Raw genomic sequence first — 18,696 nt, forward strand, 5'->3', positions numbered from 1 at the left:
TTTCGCCTACCATGGAGGAAGTTGCTGGTAGGCAGCATTTGATCGGTGCACTTCCGGAAGTGAGGAACTGTAGCTGCCGGAAGAGGCAGAGCGCGTGAGACTCCGGTTTTTTTAGGCAGGTTCGCCAGCTTTCGCCGAGGTGGTTTGCGGAGAAGTGAGCTTGCAGACTTTCGTGGGGCCAGTGCCACGTATTCGCTGCAGTCCAGAGGGAAGAAATCAGCGTCGGATATAAGAATGAATGCCAGGTGAGTATTGCGCCGCACAGTACCTGTGACCCTGCTGGGCGCCACCGACCTTCCTGCCTGCGACTGTAGCAGCTAGTCGCGGAGGAGGACGACGGCCTCAGGCCCCACCCCCTTGGTGCCCGCTCGGTTTTGGACATTTCTTATATCCTTCGGCGAGGATGGCCGCGCTTTGTGCCGTAATGTGTGTAGTTGGAGACGCAGAGAAATTACTATACATTCACACACACACACACACTATTCAGAACTACTTCCAGTAATTCCTGAGGTCCTTTGGTGCAGTGGACCAAGTGCTGAGTGAACTTGCACGTTGAGGAGCAGCCCTCTAGTGCCGCAAAAGGAATAATTCACTTCAAGAAAGTACATTGGTTTAACACTGCCCGTTTTACTGTACAGGCACAAAAGTTCCCTTCATGCCCCCACAGTGTGGAACTTGATTTGGTTATAATAACCGCAAAAAATCGTACCATAAGGAAGACTTAATAAAGTGTTAGTGCTTGGATTTGGAGCAGTTTTTAAGATTCCTGAGACCTTTGAGGGGTCAGAGCTATTTTCATCATCACGGTACTAAGATATTATTTGCCTTTTTCAGTTTGTGACATTTGCACTGAATGTCACTGAAGGGTGAGACAGCTGTCACCTTTGCAAGAATCTAGGCAGTGGAAGCAAATAATGATACAAATAAACAGAATTCATGGTCTATTAAAAATCAGTGGACTGCCATGCCCTGAAGGTGTAGAACACAAAAATAAGAATCATGGGGCACTTAAAGAAATCACAGAGTATTTCAGTATGCAAGTAAAGATGTTGCTAAGGATCAAGTCATGTGGGAAAGGAGAGCCTAAAACATCCGGTTAAAATAGCCTGTTTGCATTGGGATTTGTTACTGTGTGTTAACTTCTAAATTGGGAACCTTACTTCAGAGTTGTGTTACAGCTAATGTTTATTAGGAAAGTATCTGGCGCCAGCGTTTAGGCACAGCAGTTAAGCTGTCTCCTGCAACACTGACATTCCATTTGGGTGCCTGTTGCTCTCCCAGCTACTCCACTTCTGATCCAGCTCCCTGCTAAGCGCCTGGGAAAGCAGCAGAAGAAATACTTAGACCCCTGACACCTAAGTGGGAGTACTTGGATGAAGCTCCTGGCTCCTGGCCCAGCTCTGGCCATTATGGCCATCTGGGGAGAAAACCAGCGGATGGAAGATCACTCTCTTTCTCTCTCTCTAACTCTATCTTTCAGATAAGTAAAATAAATATATTTTTAAAAAAAGTATCAAGTTTGAATTGGAGCAACATATTCATTATTGACTAATATCAATCCGTAATAACACTTTTGCTTTTTTCACCTCTTCACATTGAATATATCATCTTAGCAATCTAAATGCTTGTTTTTATTATAAAATTTATTTCTGGCACAAATAAGCTAGTCTGTATTTTGAAAATTAGTTCTAGCAGCCGCCGCCGTGGCTCACTTGGTTAATCCTCTGCCTGCAGCGCCGGCATCCCATATGGTCATCTGGTTCTAGTCCCGGTTGCTCCACTTCCATTCCAACTCTCTGCTGTGGCCCAGGAGGGCAATGGAGGATGGCCCAAGTGCTTGGGCCCTTGCACCCACATGGGAGACCAGGAAGAAATGCCTGGCTGCTGGCTTCGGATCGGCACAGCGCCAGCCGTAGCGGCTATTTGGGGAGTGAACCAACGGAAGGAAGACCTTTCTCTCTGTCTCTCTCTCTCACTGTCTATAACTCTACCTGTCAAAAAAAAAGAAAGAAAGAAAATAAGTTCTAGGCTACCTTTAACTTAATGTAAGAAAAAAGATTGCCAAGTTAATTTTTATCTGTTAAACTCAGTTGTTGGGGCCAGCGCCGTGGCTCACTTGTTTAATCCTCCGCCTGTGGCGCCAGCATCCCATATGGGTGCCAGGTTCTAGTTCCGGTTGCTCCTCTTCCAGTCCAGCTCTCTGCTGTGGCCCGGGAAGGCAGTGGAGGATGGCCCAAGTGCTTGGGCCCTGCACCCGCATGGGAGACCAGGAGGAAGCACCCGGCTCCTGGCTTTGGATCAGCGCAGCTCCTGCCGTAGCGGCCATTTGGGGGGTGAACCAACGGAAGGAAGACCTTTCTGTCTCTCTCTCTCACTGTCCAACTCTGCCTGTTAAAAAAAAAAAAAAAAACTCAGTTGTTAAAGATACTCTAAATTTAGATCAACTGGACTTAATAAAGCAGCTTCCCATTCCCTTGAACATGTAACTTTTATTGGAAAAATGCAACAACCTGGTTGTTATAAAAAAATGAGTAACACATGCTCTTCAATGTGAAAAAAAGATTAACTTTAAAATTCCAGTCCATTTCCACTGTATCACATACAACAATGCTTCATTCATAATACCTTTTGCATTTTGCAAAGTTCTTATTACTGTACCTGTTCCTTCTCTTTAACATAAACTTTATACTTAGACCATATACAATCAACTTATAAAGTAGCTCCCAGTTCTCATCACTTATAGCCATATCTGTACTAATAACTACAATCTAAAGTATCACCCAGATCAGAGTAATGTAATTTGTATGCTTCCTATTGCCAAATGCAAAGACTGGATTGCTCGTACTTGGGGAATCTTCCAAAAGTTCACAAAAAAATGCATGTTTTGAAAAAAAAACCACGCATGGATTTCACTTTTTTCCCCACCAAAAACCTTTTAATTCCATTTTCTCATGAACTTTTGAAGTACTCATCTGTACACTTGGAGTAAATTCAGCAAAGTAGTGATGATACCCAGTGTGGCTACTGACAGGTATATAAGAAGTCATTTATTGTGAGCTTTTTATTGGTATTGATTTGTTTAGTCCTTTTTTTTAATCCCATAATAACTGCTGAAAGTAAAATAAATAATATAGCCAACCATTTTACCACTTCATTTTATATAAATATAAAGTGTGATCATTGCTTGATCTTGAAAACACCACTTATTTTCTCTCCCAGATTCAGAAGAAAAAAAATGAGTGGTTTTAGGAATTGCAAATAAAATAAATATTAATATAAGTTCCCAACTTATTAAAATTTCCATAAACTGGAAGAATTACAACAGGAATTTAGGATAACTCAAAGAGAAGCAGCCAACACAAGAGTTCACCCCATTTGATTTCAATTATATAAATTATGAACAAGCAAAACTAATCTGTTCTCTTATCAAGACAGTGCCCTGTTTTCTTCAGATTTATTTTATTTGAGAGAGAGATTGGAAGAGACAAAGAGAATCTTCCATTATTTGCTGGTTCACTCCCTAAATGGGCCAGACCGAAGCCAGGATCCAGGAGCATCTTCCAGGTCTCCCACATGGGTATAGGGGCCCAAAAACATTTGCTACTTTCCCAGGGATTAGCAGGGAGTAGGATTGGAAATGGAGTAGTCAGGATTCGAACAGGTGCCTATATGGGATACCGGCATCACAGGTGGCAGCTTAACCTGTTACACCTCAGTGCCGGCCCCTGGACAGTGTTTATATCATGGCAGTACTAGTGACTGCAGAGAGGCATGAGGAAGTCTTCTAGGGTATGTACGGGTTAATGCAATTTCTTGAATTTGGTGTTGAACCTTCAAGGGGCCACAGATCACAACTTGAGAATAATTAGGGTGCAGCGTTCCTCGGTGTCACTACAATTGATATTGTGGGCCTGATAATTGTTTTGTGTTGAAGGGCTACTCTGGATTGTAGAATATTCAGCAGCATCCTTGGCTTTACCTACTAGATGCCATTAGTACACTGTAGTCATGACGATCAGAATCATTACCAGATGTCTTGGCAGGAGACAGATGGGTAGGGGTGCAAAATCACTCCTTGTTAACATCCATTGCATTAGTTACCAAGACAAATATCTGTTTACAGTAGTAACTACAGGGAGATGATTAGGGGTTAAAAGGAAATGGATTCAAGATATATTTAGGAAATAAAATGAAAGGATTTGATGACTTCCTAAATAAGGATAGTAAATGATTCTGTCATTGATATGAATATCCAGAAAGGTTCAGATGTAGGAGGAATAATTCTCTCTCTCTCTTTTTTTTTTTTTTTTTTTTTTTTTTTTAGGATTTATTTATTTATTTGAAACACAGAGTTAGAGATATCTTTCATCCACATATATACCCCCCAAATGGCCAAAACAGTCAGGGATGAACCGGGAGCCTGGAACTCCATCTGGGGCTTCCATGTGGATGACAGAGACCCAAAGACTTTTTTCCCAATCAAATTACCAGGGAGCTGGATCAGAATTATAGCAGCTGAGACTCGAATCAGTGGCTAAATGGGTTGCTGGCATCATAGGCAGCAGCTTGACCTGCTGTGCCACAACACCAGTGCCCAGAGAATAGTAGTTTTAACAAGGCTTTTTACATAACATGCAGAGTGGCTTGATACTATCTTTGATATTGTACTTGGAACATAGTGAGTTTTTAGTAAATGTTCTTAAAATAAAAATACTTAGTTCGTGTAGTCATGGAGAGAAGAGGATTTAATTTTGCATATATTGTACCTGATTTTATTTTTACATATTTATGATAGGAAAATCAAAATATACTTTTAAGCCAGTAAATTTTACTGCATGTAACAAATTACTAAGTTAATATGTGAATGCTTACCTTTCTATACATAATTCTATTTCTTTTTCTTTTTTCAAGATTTATTTATTTATTTGAAAGCAGAGTTACAAAGAGGGAGAGACAGAGATCTTCCATCTCCTGGTTCATTCTCCAAATGGCAACAACAGCCAAGCTGGGCAAAACTGAAGCCAGGAGCTTCATCTAGGTCACCCTCGTGGGTACAGTGGCCCAAGAACTTGGGCCATCTTCTGCTGCTTTCCCAGGTGCATTAGCAAGAAGCTGGATTGAAAGTGGAGTAGTCAGAACTCGAACCTGCGTCCATATGGGATTTCAGCATTGCAGGCAGCTGAAATGCTGTTATGCCATGACACCAGCCTCAGTGTAGTTCTATTTCTACAGTATTTATACATTTCAAGAATGAAAGTGTGTTGAAAAATAAGGGACATTTTAAGCCTGAGAACCATATTTCTCAAATTTAGTGAGAATTTTCATTTTCTGAATGTGTCAAGGATTTGATAGGTAGAACTATTATACCTACTTTTTAAAAGCAATGTATTTTTACCTTGCATATTTTATGCCTTACTGACATACAAATTTAGTTTTATAATTTTATGTATTTATTTTTTCAGAGAAGAACAATTTAGAAGATCAAGATGTTGATGAACTTTAGGATATTTACAGTGAATCATCAGAAAATATCCAGTTTGCACATGAATGTAAGCTTTTCTTATAAATTAAATGTACTTGGGTAACCTCAGTTACTTTACTCCCAGAAGGCCTCGTATATGTCATAAGCTTTTGACGCCAAACCTATTTTAGTCATAACATTTAGTTACCCTCATTTCAGATTAACTTGAGAGAAATTTGTCTAAATTTATTAAGAAATTATCTTAATTAAAAAACAACAGATAATGCTAACTGCTAGTCTCATGGAGTACAAAAGTGACAAGTTTGGTTTTTTTGTTTTTTTGAGGAAAATGGTGCAAACGTGATTCATACTCCTAAGTATCTACAGATTGAGAGTCCAGTGAAAGAAACTTCTCTTAAATTAATGTCAGAGTATAATATCTAATTGTACAGTTATTGATGCAATAAATAAAAGTTTTGGCTTACTTTTGCAGAGCTGTTCAGAGCCAACTTCTTGGGCAATTTGATATTTGGCTCTTATTTGAAGAATGTTATTTTAGTCTCTAAGCTGTGGTCTGACTTACGAATCTCCTTCAAAACACTAAATTATTTTGTAAGAAACTGTCATCTCTTCAGCATACTTTGGAGACATTAATCCTCAAATGAAACCATGCCCTTTATTATGTGTCTACAATTAAGTGAAAGATGACCTTCATATTTGTCTAGGTTATTTCTGTTTATCTTCAACAGTGACTTAATGGGGAATGTTGAGAACCTGTAACCCATAAGAAGCATACTTTATCACTAATCTATAAACTCATCTTTGCTACTTTAAAATCATGCATGTAGCATCTTGAAGAATCTGTATTTCTATATTACATTTTTGGTGTTACTAAGTGCCCAAGGAATAGTTTTCAAAATTTGAGTGTTTCATTGCTGGCACTTTCAGGCTAGCCACCTTGTGATGGTTATATGCTGAGTCTTATGCTGGTCTTTATGCAGTATGCAGTAGAAATTTAAATAGCTTTAAGGCTCTACTCTTGAAATATTTTCTTAAGATAGTAGCGTAGTGTTGCCACTTGATAACTAATGTAAAAATAATGTGGAGCACACAGACACAGATTCCATATTGTCATAAAAAGCAGATAGTGGAAGCCCAAAATCATTACAGTCCTAAATAACAATTCCATATATAATGGCAGCCATTAAATATGTGTTGGTGTTGTAGGGGTAAGAAGGATGAAGAATGTTCAATCTCTACCTGAGAACATTAGTAGAAGAAGCAGCTAGACAGGAGGGTAGATTTGGCCTTAAGCAGACCAGGTCTAACTCAGTGATTCTCAGTCATAATACTGCTTAAGAGACACCTGGGAGCATTTTAAAATGCCACTGCCCACCCCCCTTCCCCCTACCCTGACATTTTTGAGAAGCATTCAGGTTCTAACATGTTAACTACTGCTGCAAGTCCTGAAAACAGCTTATGGTTTTAGAGTTCCTGCCCTTTACAAGCTTGTAGCAGTTACAGAAAATAGCCAGAGTGAGATGCCTTATGTAACCCTTCTGACTGTCATGTCATAGCTCATGGTTCTCACACTTGTAGCTATTGAAATCACCTGGAGGGCTGGGTTTACCTGCAAGTCTGATTCTGTTGTCTGGGAGGAGCCTGCATTTCTAGCTCCCCACTGCTTGTTAATACTGGAGGTCTAGGAGAAATGTTTTAAAGTTAGCTCAAAATAACAAGTCAGGGTCACTTATTATTTATTATTATGTGGTATAAATTGGGATTCTCTTTTTAAAAAAATATTTATTTTATTTATTTGAAAGCCAGAGTTACACAGAGACCGAAGGGGAGACAGATATAGAGAGAGGTCTTCCATTCGCTGGTTCAGATGGCCGCAACGGCCGGAGCTGCACCAATCCGGAGCCAGGAGCCAGGAGCTTCTTCTAGGTCTCCCACATGGTTGTAGGGGCCCAAGGACTTGGGCCATCATCTGTGGCTTTCCCAGGCCATAGTAGACAGCTGGATTGGAAGAGGAGCAGCCGGGACTAGAACCTGCGCCCATATGGGATGCCGGCGCTTCAGGCCAGGGCTTTAACCCACTGTGCCACAGCGCCGGTCCCAAGGATTCTCATTTTTTTTTATGAGAATTTTTTAAAAGGATATTTTACCTTCTGACAAAACATGTTATAACATTCAAATTACTGTCATAAGTCATGCTGAAATGAAATTAATATCATGTTTCCTTTTTATCCTTCCCAGAATATGTGCTGCTGTAAAATAATAGCAAGTTTAAAAAGATTAAAGCCAAATATACCTGTTGGAAGAAATTATGGTTCCTTACCAGGTACAAATGTTAGAGTATTCTCATTTTACTTAAACTGCTTGCTGCTTCTCTTTTCATGTTTGCAACAACCTCTCTTTTTAGGGGTTTCCAATCATGTTTTACTTCTTGGCTATTTCCTTAAGATGATTGGTGTGGGGATATTCTAATAACTGCCAGGAAGCCATAGCAGTAGAATTGTGCCCCTCATCTGGATGCACTGGTGAACTGAGCAAAGGGAAGTTTGGTGGCTTTTAGTAGCTGGCTCAGAAGTTTAACATCTGTGTCTCCTTTTATGTGATTTTGGGGTAAAATGTTTTCTAGTTTGTTATGTTTTTTATTCAAAAGTGTTTTCTGTCCATAGAGGTTTAATAGACTAATTTAAAGATTCTTCATAATAGTTTGGTTAAATATTTATCTGGGATGGTTGAATTAGACAGTGGCTTTTTTTTTTTTTTTTGAGAGGCAGAGTGGACAGTGAGTGAGAGAGAGACAGAAAGGTCTTCCTTTTACTGTTGGCTCACCCTCCAGTGGCCGCCATGGCTGGCGCACCACGCTGATCTGAAGCCAGGAGCCAGGTGCCTCTCCTGGTCTCCCATGCGGGTGCAGGGCCCAAGCACTTGGGCCATCCTCCACTGCACTTCCTGATCACAGCAGAGAGCTGGCCTGGAAGAGGGGCAACCGGGACAGAATCCGGCGCCCCGACTGGGACTAGAACCCCGTGTGCTGGTGCCGCAGGTGAAGAATTAGCCTATTGAGCTGCGGCGCCGGCCGACAGTGGCTATTGAAAGAGGGAAGACTGAATGTCCTTCCTGTGTTTGAAGTCAGGTAGCATGTGGTAGACCTGATGAAACTAGCTTAATTCTGTTTCTATTAAGTTACCATCTTTATCATGTGAGAATAATAGAGTAAAAATACTGACTGGCTGTTGATTTACAAGGGCACATGAAATCTAGGACCTCGTAATTTGAAGGTATCTAGGATCATTTATTTTGCTCATGAGAATTTAACTATAGCAGTATAAATTATCTTTTGATTTTCAAAACACCATGAGGATTTTAAAATGATATAAAACTTTATTATAAAATTTGGAAGAACTAGTTCAAATAGCAACCAGGTAGAGATTAAATTTACATATGTAACTACATTGTTGCTTGAATATTATGTATTAATAAAATTTATGGTAAGTATGAAATAAGTCATTATGAACTTTTATAACATTAGGAAACACTATTTGGCATTTTATTATTTATTATTATATTTATTAGATTATTGCCTCCCAAGCCTCTTTAAAGGCATTGTGGGATTGCTGAGGGAAGGTAGGTTCCAAATTGTACAAGAATTCATTATTTGCTGATATAAGGATTTCTCTCAGCTTTTCAAGCCTTGGAAAATGCAGCGTTAAAGTTTTTCTTTGATTCAGGATAATAGAACCTTAAGATTGTCATGAACATTAATTCTGAGTCTACATTTCTATAAATTATAGGAGTAGGAAGTGGCAGAGATTGGAGTAAATCTGTAGTTTCTCTAAGGATGTGATCTGGACATGGATGTTTAAAAGCTTTTACCTTGTTTTATCATTAGCCATAGCTTTTTCCTTTCAGCTTGTAGGGAAATAGATTTTAGATAAATGAGTTTTACTTAGCTTGGACTTTACTTTTGAATTACAGCATTTGATTAACATTATTTTAAAGTTTTTTACTTGTGAATTAAGGAAAATTTCATAAATTTACCACTTCAATTTTAATCCTCCTTCTGTTAGGATTAATAGAAAATGATATCAAATCCCTTCGTTCCATCATCAATCCTCCTATAGCTAAGTAAGTACTATCATTGATTTTTCTTTCCATGAAGTTATCAATTTTCTCTGATAGGCATTATTAGTAAATGCTACAGTTCCTATGACTGTATGCCCTACCTAATTATAAAAATATGTTGGTATTTAGTTAATTTGTTAGCTGTTTTGTCAAAGTAATGTAGTAGGATATACTGAAATATGTTTTTCATTTTTGTTATTTTGTCAGAAATGTTTTTCATTTTTCTGGCTTTCACATAATTATATAAATTACAGAAATACTAACCAGATTTGAAATTTGCACAGGATTGTTATTTTGTTTTTTTACAATTTCAGTAATGTCTACCTCATAATGATTTTTTTTCTGTTACATAGAATCCGTAATATTGGAATTATGGCTCATATAGATGCCGGCAAAACTACCACTACTGAAAGAATATTATACTATTCTGGATACACACGAGCACTAGGAGGTAAGAATAGATTCTTCTTTCCCCAATTTTCCAGTAGCAAAAGCATCACTAGAAAAATTTCGATTAAGAAGCCAGCCTAGAGACCTTCAGTGCCTGCAGGCACTGATGTCTAAGCCACACATACATATAAGGTAGGTGCCATATCCGCAAAAGAGTCTTCTTAGAGTCAACTAAATAATTAGACTCACAAAACTGTCATTGGCCCCATTTGGCACTTCTCTGCTTGGCTGTCTCTAGGATTGGAACCATACCATACCAGCAGGTCAGCATTAGATATTTCTTCCTAAAGGAGTTAACAGTAGCTTTGAAGACTCATGCCCTAAAGGAATGATTATCTCTTTTTACAACTCCATAGGAATAGCTTCCACATTCCACAAATGAGACTTACCATATCCCACTCACAGAAGCCCAAAGATGTGTATCTCAGTCATATGTTTATAGTTCCTCCCAATTCATATTGCATTTACCATTCAGATATTTTTTCCCATGAAATATGTTGTCTAGCAACATGCAGGGGGTTTTCAAATAGTTCATGGTAAGTATTTTATGAAAAAACTGCATGGATTTGAAAATTTTTTAGGACAAAATACCCTTGTCTTTTAATTCCATTTTCAAAGTTCCCTCTTATGAGCACTTAGATTTCTCAAAGGATTACTATGTGTAAATGGGACTATGACAGCACAAGGAGCAATTTTAGGCTTCCTCTATTTTGTCACAAATCTGATAATAATCTTTCCCTTATAGCCTCAGTTTATGTACCTGAAGTGAGGGTCCAGATGAGGTGACCCAGACAACTTTAAAATTTTCTTTTTAATTGTGGTAAAATCAAACAAACAAATCATTTCAACCATTTCAGTAGTGTTGAGTATATTCATATTGTTCTGAAACCAGTCTCTAGAATGTTTGTATCTTGAGCACATGGTTCACCCATATTACAGTAAATATCAGAGTTTCCTACCTGTTTAAGGTTGAATAATATTCCATGTATGTATATTAAAGTTCTCCTCTGAAGTCCTCTTTTAGTTTAGGCTATAGCCCTGGAAAGTATTCGAATTGTTTTAGAACTTACTGATTCAAGGCTAATTTTATTAGTCATATGAGTAATCATAGAAATAAATTGAAATAAAGATCTTTATTGTGAAAAATGTTTTTCTCATATAAATATTTTAAAAATTTAGTGCCACATTTAGGACTTTTGGTTAATTATGTGGTCTCTGTATCCTTAATGATGTTTGATTGTGTGTTTGTTATGTTGTAAATAATTGGTGACACTAATACAACTCATAGATACTAAGACAGATATTTAGAGTTCCTGGTAACCATATTTTTCTTTCTATTTCCTCCTCTGTTCTTGCTTTAAGTGTGTATGTGTGTGTATGTGTATGAATACGCACATTTACATATGCATTTGGGAAAATGAGCTACCATTTTAGGAGTTTTATGCTGACATTTATGGTAGTATTTAATAAAGCCATAATATATTCTTGACTCTTAAATGATAAATATCAACTGTTTTCATTTCTTATTTCAAATCATAATGTTTATAGATTTTTTTGAAACTATTTTATTCGAAAGGCAGAGTTACAGAGACAGAGGGAGAGACAGAGACTGAGAGATCTTCTATCTGCTTATTCACTCCCCAAATGGCCACAACAGCCAGAGCTGGGCCAATCCAAAGACTGGAGCAAGGAGCTTCTTCCGGGTCTCCTATGTGGGTGCAGGAGTCCAAGCACTTAAGCCATCCTCTGCTGCTTTCCCAGGCCAACTGCAGTAAGCTGTATTAGAAGTGGAACAGCCAGCCGGCGCCGTGGCTCACTAGGCTAATCCTCCGCCTAGCGGTGCTGGCACACCGGGTTCTAGTCCTGGTCGGGGCGCCGGATTCTGTCCCGGTTGCCCCTCTTCCAGGCCAGCTGTCTGCTGTGGCCAGGGAGTGCAGTGGAGGATGGCCCAAGTCCTTGGGCCCTGCACCCGCATGGGAGACCAGGATAAGTACCTGGCTCCTGCCATCGGATCAGCGCGCCATTTGAGGGTGAACCAACGGCAAAAGGAAGACCTTTCTCTCTGTCTCTCTTTCACTATCCACTCTGCCTGTCAAAAAGAAAAAAAAAAAAAAAGAAGAAGTGGAACAGCCAGGACTCGAGACAACACCCATATGAGAAGCCGGTGCCACAGGCAGATGTTTAACCTACTGCATCACAGCACCAGAGCGTTTATAGATTTAATCATGGTAAAATGTACACTTCTAGAATTTTACTGCAGAGGAATTTGAGTGAAGTATTTGGGAGTCAGGATAAAGTTTATCCAAGACTTTATGTTGTTCCTTAAAAAATAAATTAATTAATTTAAAAAAGAAAGTAACAAAATTAAAAATAAAACCAAAAAAGACTTTATATTGTAGGAATTGTACCAAGACATTATTTGCACTTATAAGAATAAATGCCTTTTCTTTGAAAATTTAATGATTAGAAGGTTTTATAAAGAATTACCTAATTTTGGAAGAATTTTTTTCTCTAACTTGTTCCAAGTACCTAACAGTTATCATCTACTAGACAACCTACTTCATTTATTGCCGAATTTTACTTTTATAGCAACTCAGCAAAGGCAGTTTTATTAGCCTTATTTCATAAACTTGGTTAAATAACTTACTCAAGATCATGGAGAGTAAGTGGTTAAATCAGGTTTGGGCTCTTTCATTCCACTGCTCTTAACTCCTACCAAGGAATCTATAGGAGAAACATCAAATAAAGAAGGTATAATTAAAATATGGCTAGGAAAAGAATGGACAATATATATGGCTGAGTTAAATTACATGGAACTTAACCTTACTTGTTAAAGAAAAAGAAAAATTAATTTTATGGCATGTTTACTAATCTTCCAGAAATAGCTTCTCTAGAATGAAAATTTACTTAAAGGAAGAGTAAGGGCTGTAAATATTAAAGCATACGTTTTTGGAGAAATTTTGCTTAAAGTAAATTCAACTGTAGTAGGTAGATATAAAGTACAAATAGAATATACTGGCTATTAAGATAGACCTGTAAAACAAAACAGAAAAAAATCACTGTGACATCTTTTTCCTGATTAGATGTTGATGATGGAGACACGGTGACAGATTTCATGGCTCAAGAACGAGAAAGAGGCATTACTATTCAATCAGCTGCTGTTACTTTTGATTGGAAAGGGTATAGAATCAACCTAATTGATACACCAGGTATGGTACTGTTCTAACACTACAGAGATACTGCACCAGTTTTTTTAATTTGCTTGTTTGTATGTTTATCTTTTTTTAAAATAGAGCAATTTTTTAAAGATTTATTTATTTATTTGAAAGGCAGAGTTACAGAGAGAGAGTGATGGAGCAGTGCAGGGAGACAGAATCTTCCATCTGCTGGTTCACTCCCCAAATGGCTACATTGGCCATGACTGGGCCAATCAAAGCCAGGAGCCAAGAGCCTCCTCCAGGCCCCCAGTGTGGGTACAGAGACGCAAGCACCTGAGCCATCCTCCACTACCTTCCCAGGCCACCAGCAGGGAGCTGGATTGAAAGTGGAACAGCCGGAACTTGAACCAGTGCCCATATGGGATAGCAGTGCTGCAGACAGCGGCTTACCTGCTATACCACAACACTGGCCCCTGTATGGGTTTTTCAGTTGCGGTAAAAAGCACATCCTAAAGTTTATCATTTTAATTATTTTTAAGTATACACTTCAGTAGTGTTGGGTATATTCACATTGTTATGAAATTGATCTCCAGAACTTTTTCATTGCAGAACTGAAACTATACCCGTTAGGCAGTAAACCCTCTGTCCTCTCTCTGCACTTCTGGTACCCACCATTCTACTTTCTACATCTGTGAAGTTGATTACTTTAGGTACTTTATGTGGAATCATAGTGTATATTGTCCTTTGTAATTGATTTATTTCACTTAGCATACGGGTTCTTTTTTAAAGATTTATCTTATTTATTTGAAAGGCAGAGTTTCAGAGAGAGGGGGAGAGACTCAGAGAGACAGATCTTCCATCTGCTGATTCACTTCCCAGATGGCTACAACAGCAAGGGGTATACAAGGCCAAAGCTTCTTCCAGGTCACCTTTGTGGGTCCCAGGGCCAAGTACTTGGGCTTTTCTCCACTGATTTCTCAGGCACATTAGCAAGAAGCTGGATTGAAAGTGGAGCAGCTAGGACTTGAAGCAGTGTCCATATGGGATGTCAGTGTCTTAGGCTTTGGCTTAACCTGCTACAGCACAACACTGGCCCCTCGGAAAAGGTTTTCAAAGTTTATCCATGCTGTAGCATGTGACAGATTGCTTCCTTTTTACGGCTGTTTAGCATTCCATTTATGCCTCTATCACATTTTGTTTATCCATTTTTTCCATTGGTGCACATAGTAGATGTTACTAAGAACATGGGTGTGCAAATATCTCTTCAAGATCCTGCTTTCAATATTTTGAGGCATATGCCCAGAAATGGGTTGTCAGAGCGTATGACTATTTATTGAGGTAGATTCATTGAGAGGAGAAGCGTGGTGTGGGCAAGAGGTGCAGAGTCACCGCATAGACCCCGAGAGTCAGGTGAAAGTGGGCCAGAGGTGAGCAGCCTGCAGACTCATTTATTTCAGTTGGTACAACAGCTTATATAGCAAAGGCAGCCAATCCGGTCAGGGGGCGGTCTATGCCCTAACCAATCACAGCCTGTTGCCAGGCAGGCTGTTTGCCATGTGGTTTCCAAAGCCATCCAACCACAGCCTGTTGCCAGGCAGGCTCCGTTGCCAGGTGGATTTCAGAGCCGTTCCTGAGTAACTGATGCTCGCTTGCCATCGGCCATCTTGGCATGGCCTTCTCATTCTACCACAACTATTTTCTTTCTTTTAGTATTTTAAGCAATATATTTCTAATCTTTTTTTCTTAGGTCATGTTGACTTCACCTTGGAGGTTGAGCGCTGCCTAAGAGTTTTGGATGGTGCAGTGGCTGTATTTGATGCTTCTGCTGGTGTAGAGGTAAAAAATATTGCCAAAGTAAAGTGAAAATAGAAATTTTTTAAAAGGTAGAATAAATAAGATTTAGTTAACTCTGACCTTTTATTATGTAAGTTAATAAAAATCAAATTATGATTGAAGTTGGAATTTAATATTGACAATCTATATATGACCTTAGATGTTTCATAGTAAAATTTGCTTTTCTCTAGCAGATATGAGAGTGTCAAGAACTAGCTTACTTTCAAGCTAACAAGTTAACCTGCCATAGTTTTGTAGATCCTGACAGAAAATAAGACTCCTGGGTCAGAGACAAAGGACTATGTTAGTCACAGAAATAGCAATATCTCACATATACAGCATTTTACTATACTAGTTCCCCAAATCCCAATTTCTATAGGATGATGATGAAGGGATTCAGATGACAACTGCATGTATGTTGGATTGAGAGAAACCATGTGTTTAAATAATGGAAATATTTTATAATGTGCAGTAACCATACCTGCCCTTTATTCTGAGAGAAAGCATCATCTTCCAAGGTTGTAAGCAAACCTGCCTTTTGTTCTACAGAAAGACATTGTCTCTTTCAGGGCTGTTCTTGAATATGTTTTGAAAATGGATTTATAATAAATTTATTACTTACAGGGTTAGCAGTAGCTTCCTTATAGGTGGTATTGCCTTCATCTTATAGTCTCAAGATTGGCATTATATTGCATATAGAACCCATATTTGTTCTTCCAACCTTAAAATTACTAAATGTGATACTATCTTAAGTAATAATCATTAACATTCCCTGTTATGGGACAAACTGGTATAGTGAACTTCCTGATTTGCACTGAAAAGGATACAATATCACCTATGTTGTATTCCTGCCAGAAATCTTTCATCCAACTTCAATTTTTAGAAAACAGAAATCTAAGTGAAAAAAAATTCTGCAAGAAAATTGCTGTAACTTTGTAAATTGAATTTTTTGTTTTTACTGTGTCATGAATGATTTTGGGGAAAAGCTAGAACACTCTTTTTAGATTAAAGGCTTTTAAAGAGACAAGAAAAGTAAATGTAATATGTGGTCCTGGATTGGATCTTATATCAAAAAACATTAGAGGACAACATTGGGAAAACTTGGAAAAATTTTTTTAAAAGATTTATTTTATTTATTTGAAAGAGTTACAGAGAGAGGTAGAAACAGTGAAAGAGGTCCTCCATCTGCTGGTTCACTCCCCAGATGGCCGGAACAGCCAGACCTGTGCTGATTCGAAGCCAGGAGCCAGGAGCTTCTTCCAGATCTGCCATGTGGGTGTAAAGGCCCAAGGACCTGGGCTGTCCACTGCTATCCCAGGCCATAGCAGAGAGCTAGATCGGAAGAGGAGCAGCCGGGACTCGAACCGGCGCCCACATGGGATGCCGGCGCTTAATGCCAGGGCCTTAACCTGCTGCGCCGCAGTGCTGGCCCTGGAAAATTTTGAATATGACATTAACGTATCATGTCAACTTGACAGATCCTGAACATGATAAGTATAGTTGTTCATTTGGGAGAAAGTCCTTATTTTTTGGAAATACATAACTGAAGTATTTAGTGTTGGAATGTCATGATAATCTGCAACTTTGCTTTCATGGTTCTGCCTCCAACCACTTACCCACCTGATGTTTGGGTCCTTCAATAAGTAGACGTCAACCTGGGATAAGGTGAATGGGAGATTAACTGGGGGACATACTGTGAAGAAAATTGATTCATTGAACATTATCAAAATTATATCTGTTTATCAAAAATAATTTACAAGCTGAAAGAAACACAGTGGGAATGAGGAAGGGATGAAGGGTATGATAGGTTGTATCATTATGCTTTTAAAACTGTATATATGAAATTTGTTCCCTTTATGTAAATTTTTTAAAAGTTGGAAAAAATTGAAACAGCAAGCCAAAGAGAAGACATTTGTAATGTAAAATGGAAGTATTACATGAAGTTTAAATTTCCTGAATGCCTTAATAGTATTGGTTATTTAGGATACGATTTCACTGGTCTTGAGAAAAATGTGCTGAAATTTTTATAGGAGAAACCTATGTGTATGACAGTGGACTTAGTCTGGAATATATGAGGAATTATAAATCAGTAATAAAAACAAAACCTCCAAAAAAGTTGAATGGACTCTTTACAAAAGAAGGCATTTGAGTCTCCAATAGGCACTTGAAAAGATGCACAATCTCATTAGTTATCAGGAAAATGCAGACTAAAATCACAAAGAGATGCCATTTTGTACCCACAAGAATTAATAAAATGTAAAAGTTTGATTACAAATATTGTTGAGGATGTGAAGCAACTGTAACTCTTATATTGTTGGTAGGGCTTCCAAATAATAATACTTGGGAAGATTACTTGGCAGTTTCTTATAAACTTAACTTTACACCCACCTGCAATTCTACTCCCTTTATCCAAGGGAAAGAAAACATTTCTCCAAAGACTGGTTCAAAATTTTTTTAGTAGCCAAATTCATAATAACCCCAAACCAGAATCAACCCAAGTGTACATCCATAGTTGCATAGAAAAATGAGCTGATACATTTATACAAAGAATTATGGCATTGAAACAGGAAAGACCAACTATACCCAACAACTTGGATGAATGTCAAAAACATTGTGTCGAGCCCAAGTACCCATGCTATTTATGGGAGGTACAAGAATATGCAGAATGAATCTTTGTTGACAGAATTCAGAAGAGGTTGTTTATGGAGTCAGGAATGTGGGTGTGTGGATGAAGAGAACAATTTCTGGAGTGTTCTATGTCCTGGTTAGGGCAGTAGTTATACAAGCATATACTTTTATCAAAATTTATTGTATATGAATTTTGCCTAAGTGAATAACAACCTGGTTTCTATTAAATAGTGTCAGCACATTAGGCTTTTTATGGTTTGCTTCTGGATTGTTGGCCTGTATAAGGCAAAAATTTTTAATGCTCTCAAACTATTTAATATGTGCAAAAAATAAAAGAAGTTAAATAGAAAACCATATGAGAGTTTCAACTTAAAAATATAGGCATTAGTTTCTTCCCTGTCCTCTTTAGTTTATGTTAACATTCAAAAATTCACAGTAAAATGTTTTTGTCATGACAGCATTTTTACACTACACTTCTGTTTGTTCCTTTTACCACTCAGAAACCATCTAAATGAATAATGGCAAAAGTTTATATGTCACAGGTCAGAAAACTGACATAAAATGAGTTTGATATTGTGACAAGTACTGTTAGAGAAGTTTAAAAAAAATGTCATTCTTTTTGATTAATTCAGCCAAGTTTTTTTTTTTTCATGACTTGGTACCTCATGGGTTAATTCTCTTTATGTGACAACCTAAATAGTATTATCAAATGGTTGCATGCATATTTTTTATCACAATCATCATATCCCCAGCTGTGTTATCCTGAGGGCAAAAGAATACTCCTAGAAATGACAGGAGTCTACTATAGTGGCATTAATTCAGTATCAAAATAGGACTCACTATGTTACTGTAGATTCTTTGGCTCTATTCATTCCTTGTCTGGTGACATTTTTGTTTTTGTTTTTGCCAATGTATAGATTTTTCCTCATCTTTGCTTTAGGCCCAAACTCTCACGGTATGGAGGCAAGCTGATAAACACAAGATACCTCGAATCTGTTTTTTAAACAAGATGGACAAAACTGGAGCAAG

The 18,696-nt window shown here is 38.1% G+C and overlaps 1 protein-coding gene across 14 annotated transcripts in view; it reads left to right on the forward strand.

Annotated features, from left to right (window-relative positions):
• The first annotated feature begins 40 nt into the window (after positions 1–40).
• GFM2 (GTP dependent ribosome recycling factor mitochondrial 2) overlaps positions 41–18,696 on the forward strand; it is a 64,543-nt gene continuing 45,887 nt past the window's right edge. For 6 of the 14 annotated variants that reach the window (XR_016220613.1, XR_016220610.1, XR_016220612.1 and 3 more), the window contains exons 1-8: positions 48–245; positions 5,463–5,549; positions 7,721–7,805; positions 9,544–9,601; positions 9,952–10,049; positions 13,132–13,257; positions 14,954–15,042; positions 18,608–18,696. Coding sequence is in view for 7 of the 14 variants with exons in the window: in XM_089313114.1 (XP_089169240.1) it covers positions 5,487–5,549; positions 7,721–7,805; positions 9,544–9,601; positions 9,952–10,049; positions 13,132–13,257; positions 14,954–15,042; positions 18,608–18,696 (608 nt within the window). In the remaining 7 variants the exon portion in view is untranslated. Of the gene's footprint in view, positions 246–1,281; positions 5,550–7,720; positions 7,806–9,543; positions 9,602–9,951; positions 10,050–13,131; positions 13,258–14,953; positions 15,043–18,584 lie in introns of those variants that run through there. The other 8 variants (XM_070056889.2, XM_008274543.5, XM_008274542.5 and 5 more) reach the window with 8 other exon arrangements.

This window comes from Oryctolagus cuniculus, chromosome 14 (assembly GCF_051225735.1).
Source record: "Oryctolagus cuniculus isolate XC-2025 breed Fujian yellow rabbit chromosome 14, ASM5122573v1, whole genome shotgun sequence".
In the NCBI taxonomy this organism is placed as follows: domain Eukaryota; kingdom Metazoa; phylum Chordata; class Mammalia; order Lagomorpha; family Leporidae; genus Oryctolagus; species Oryctolagus cuniculus.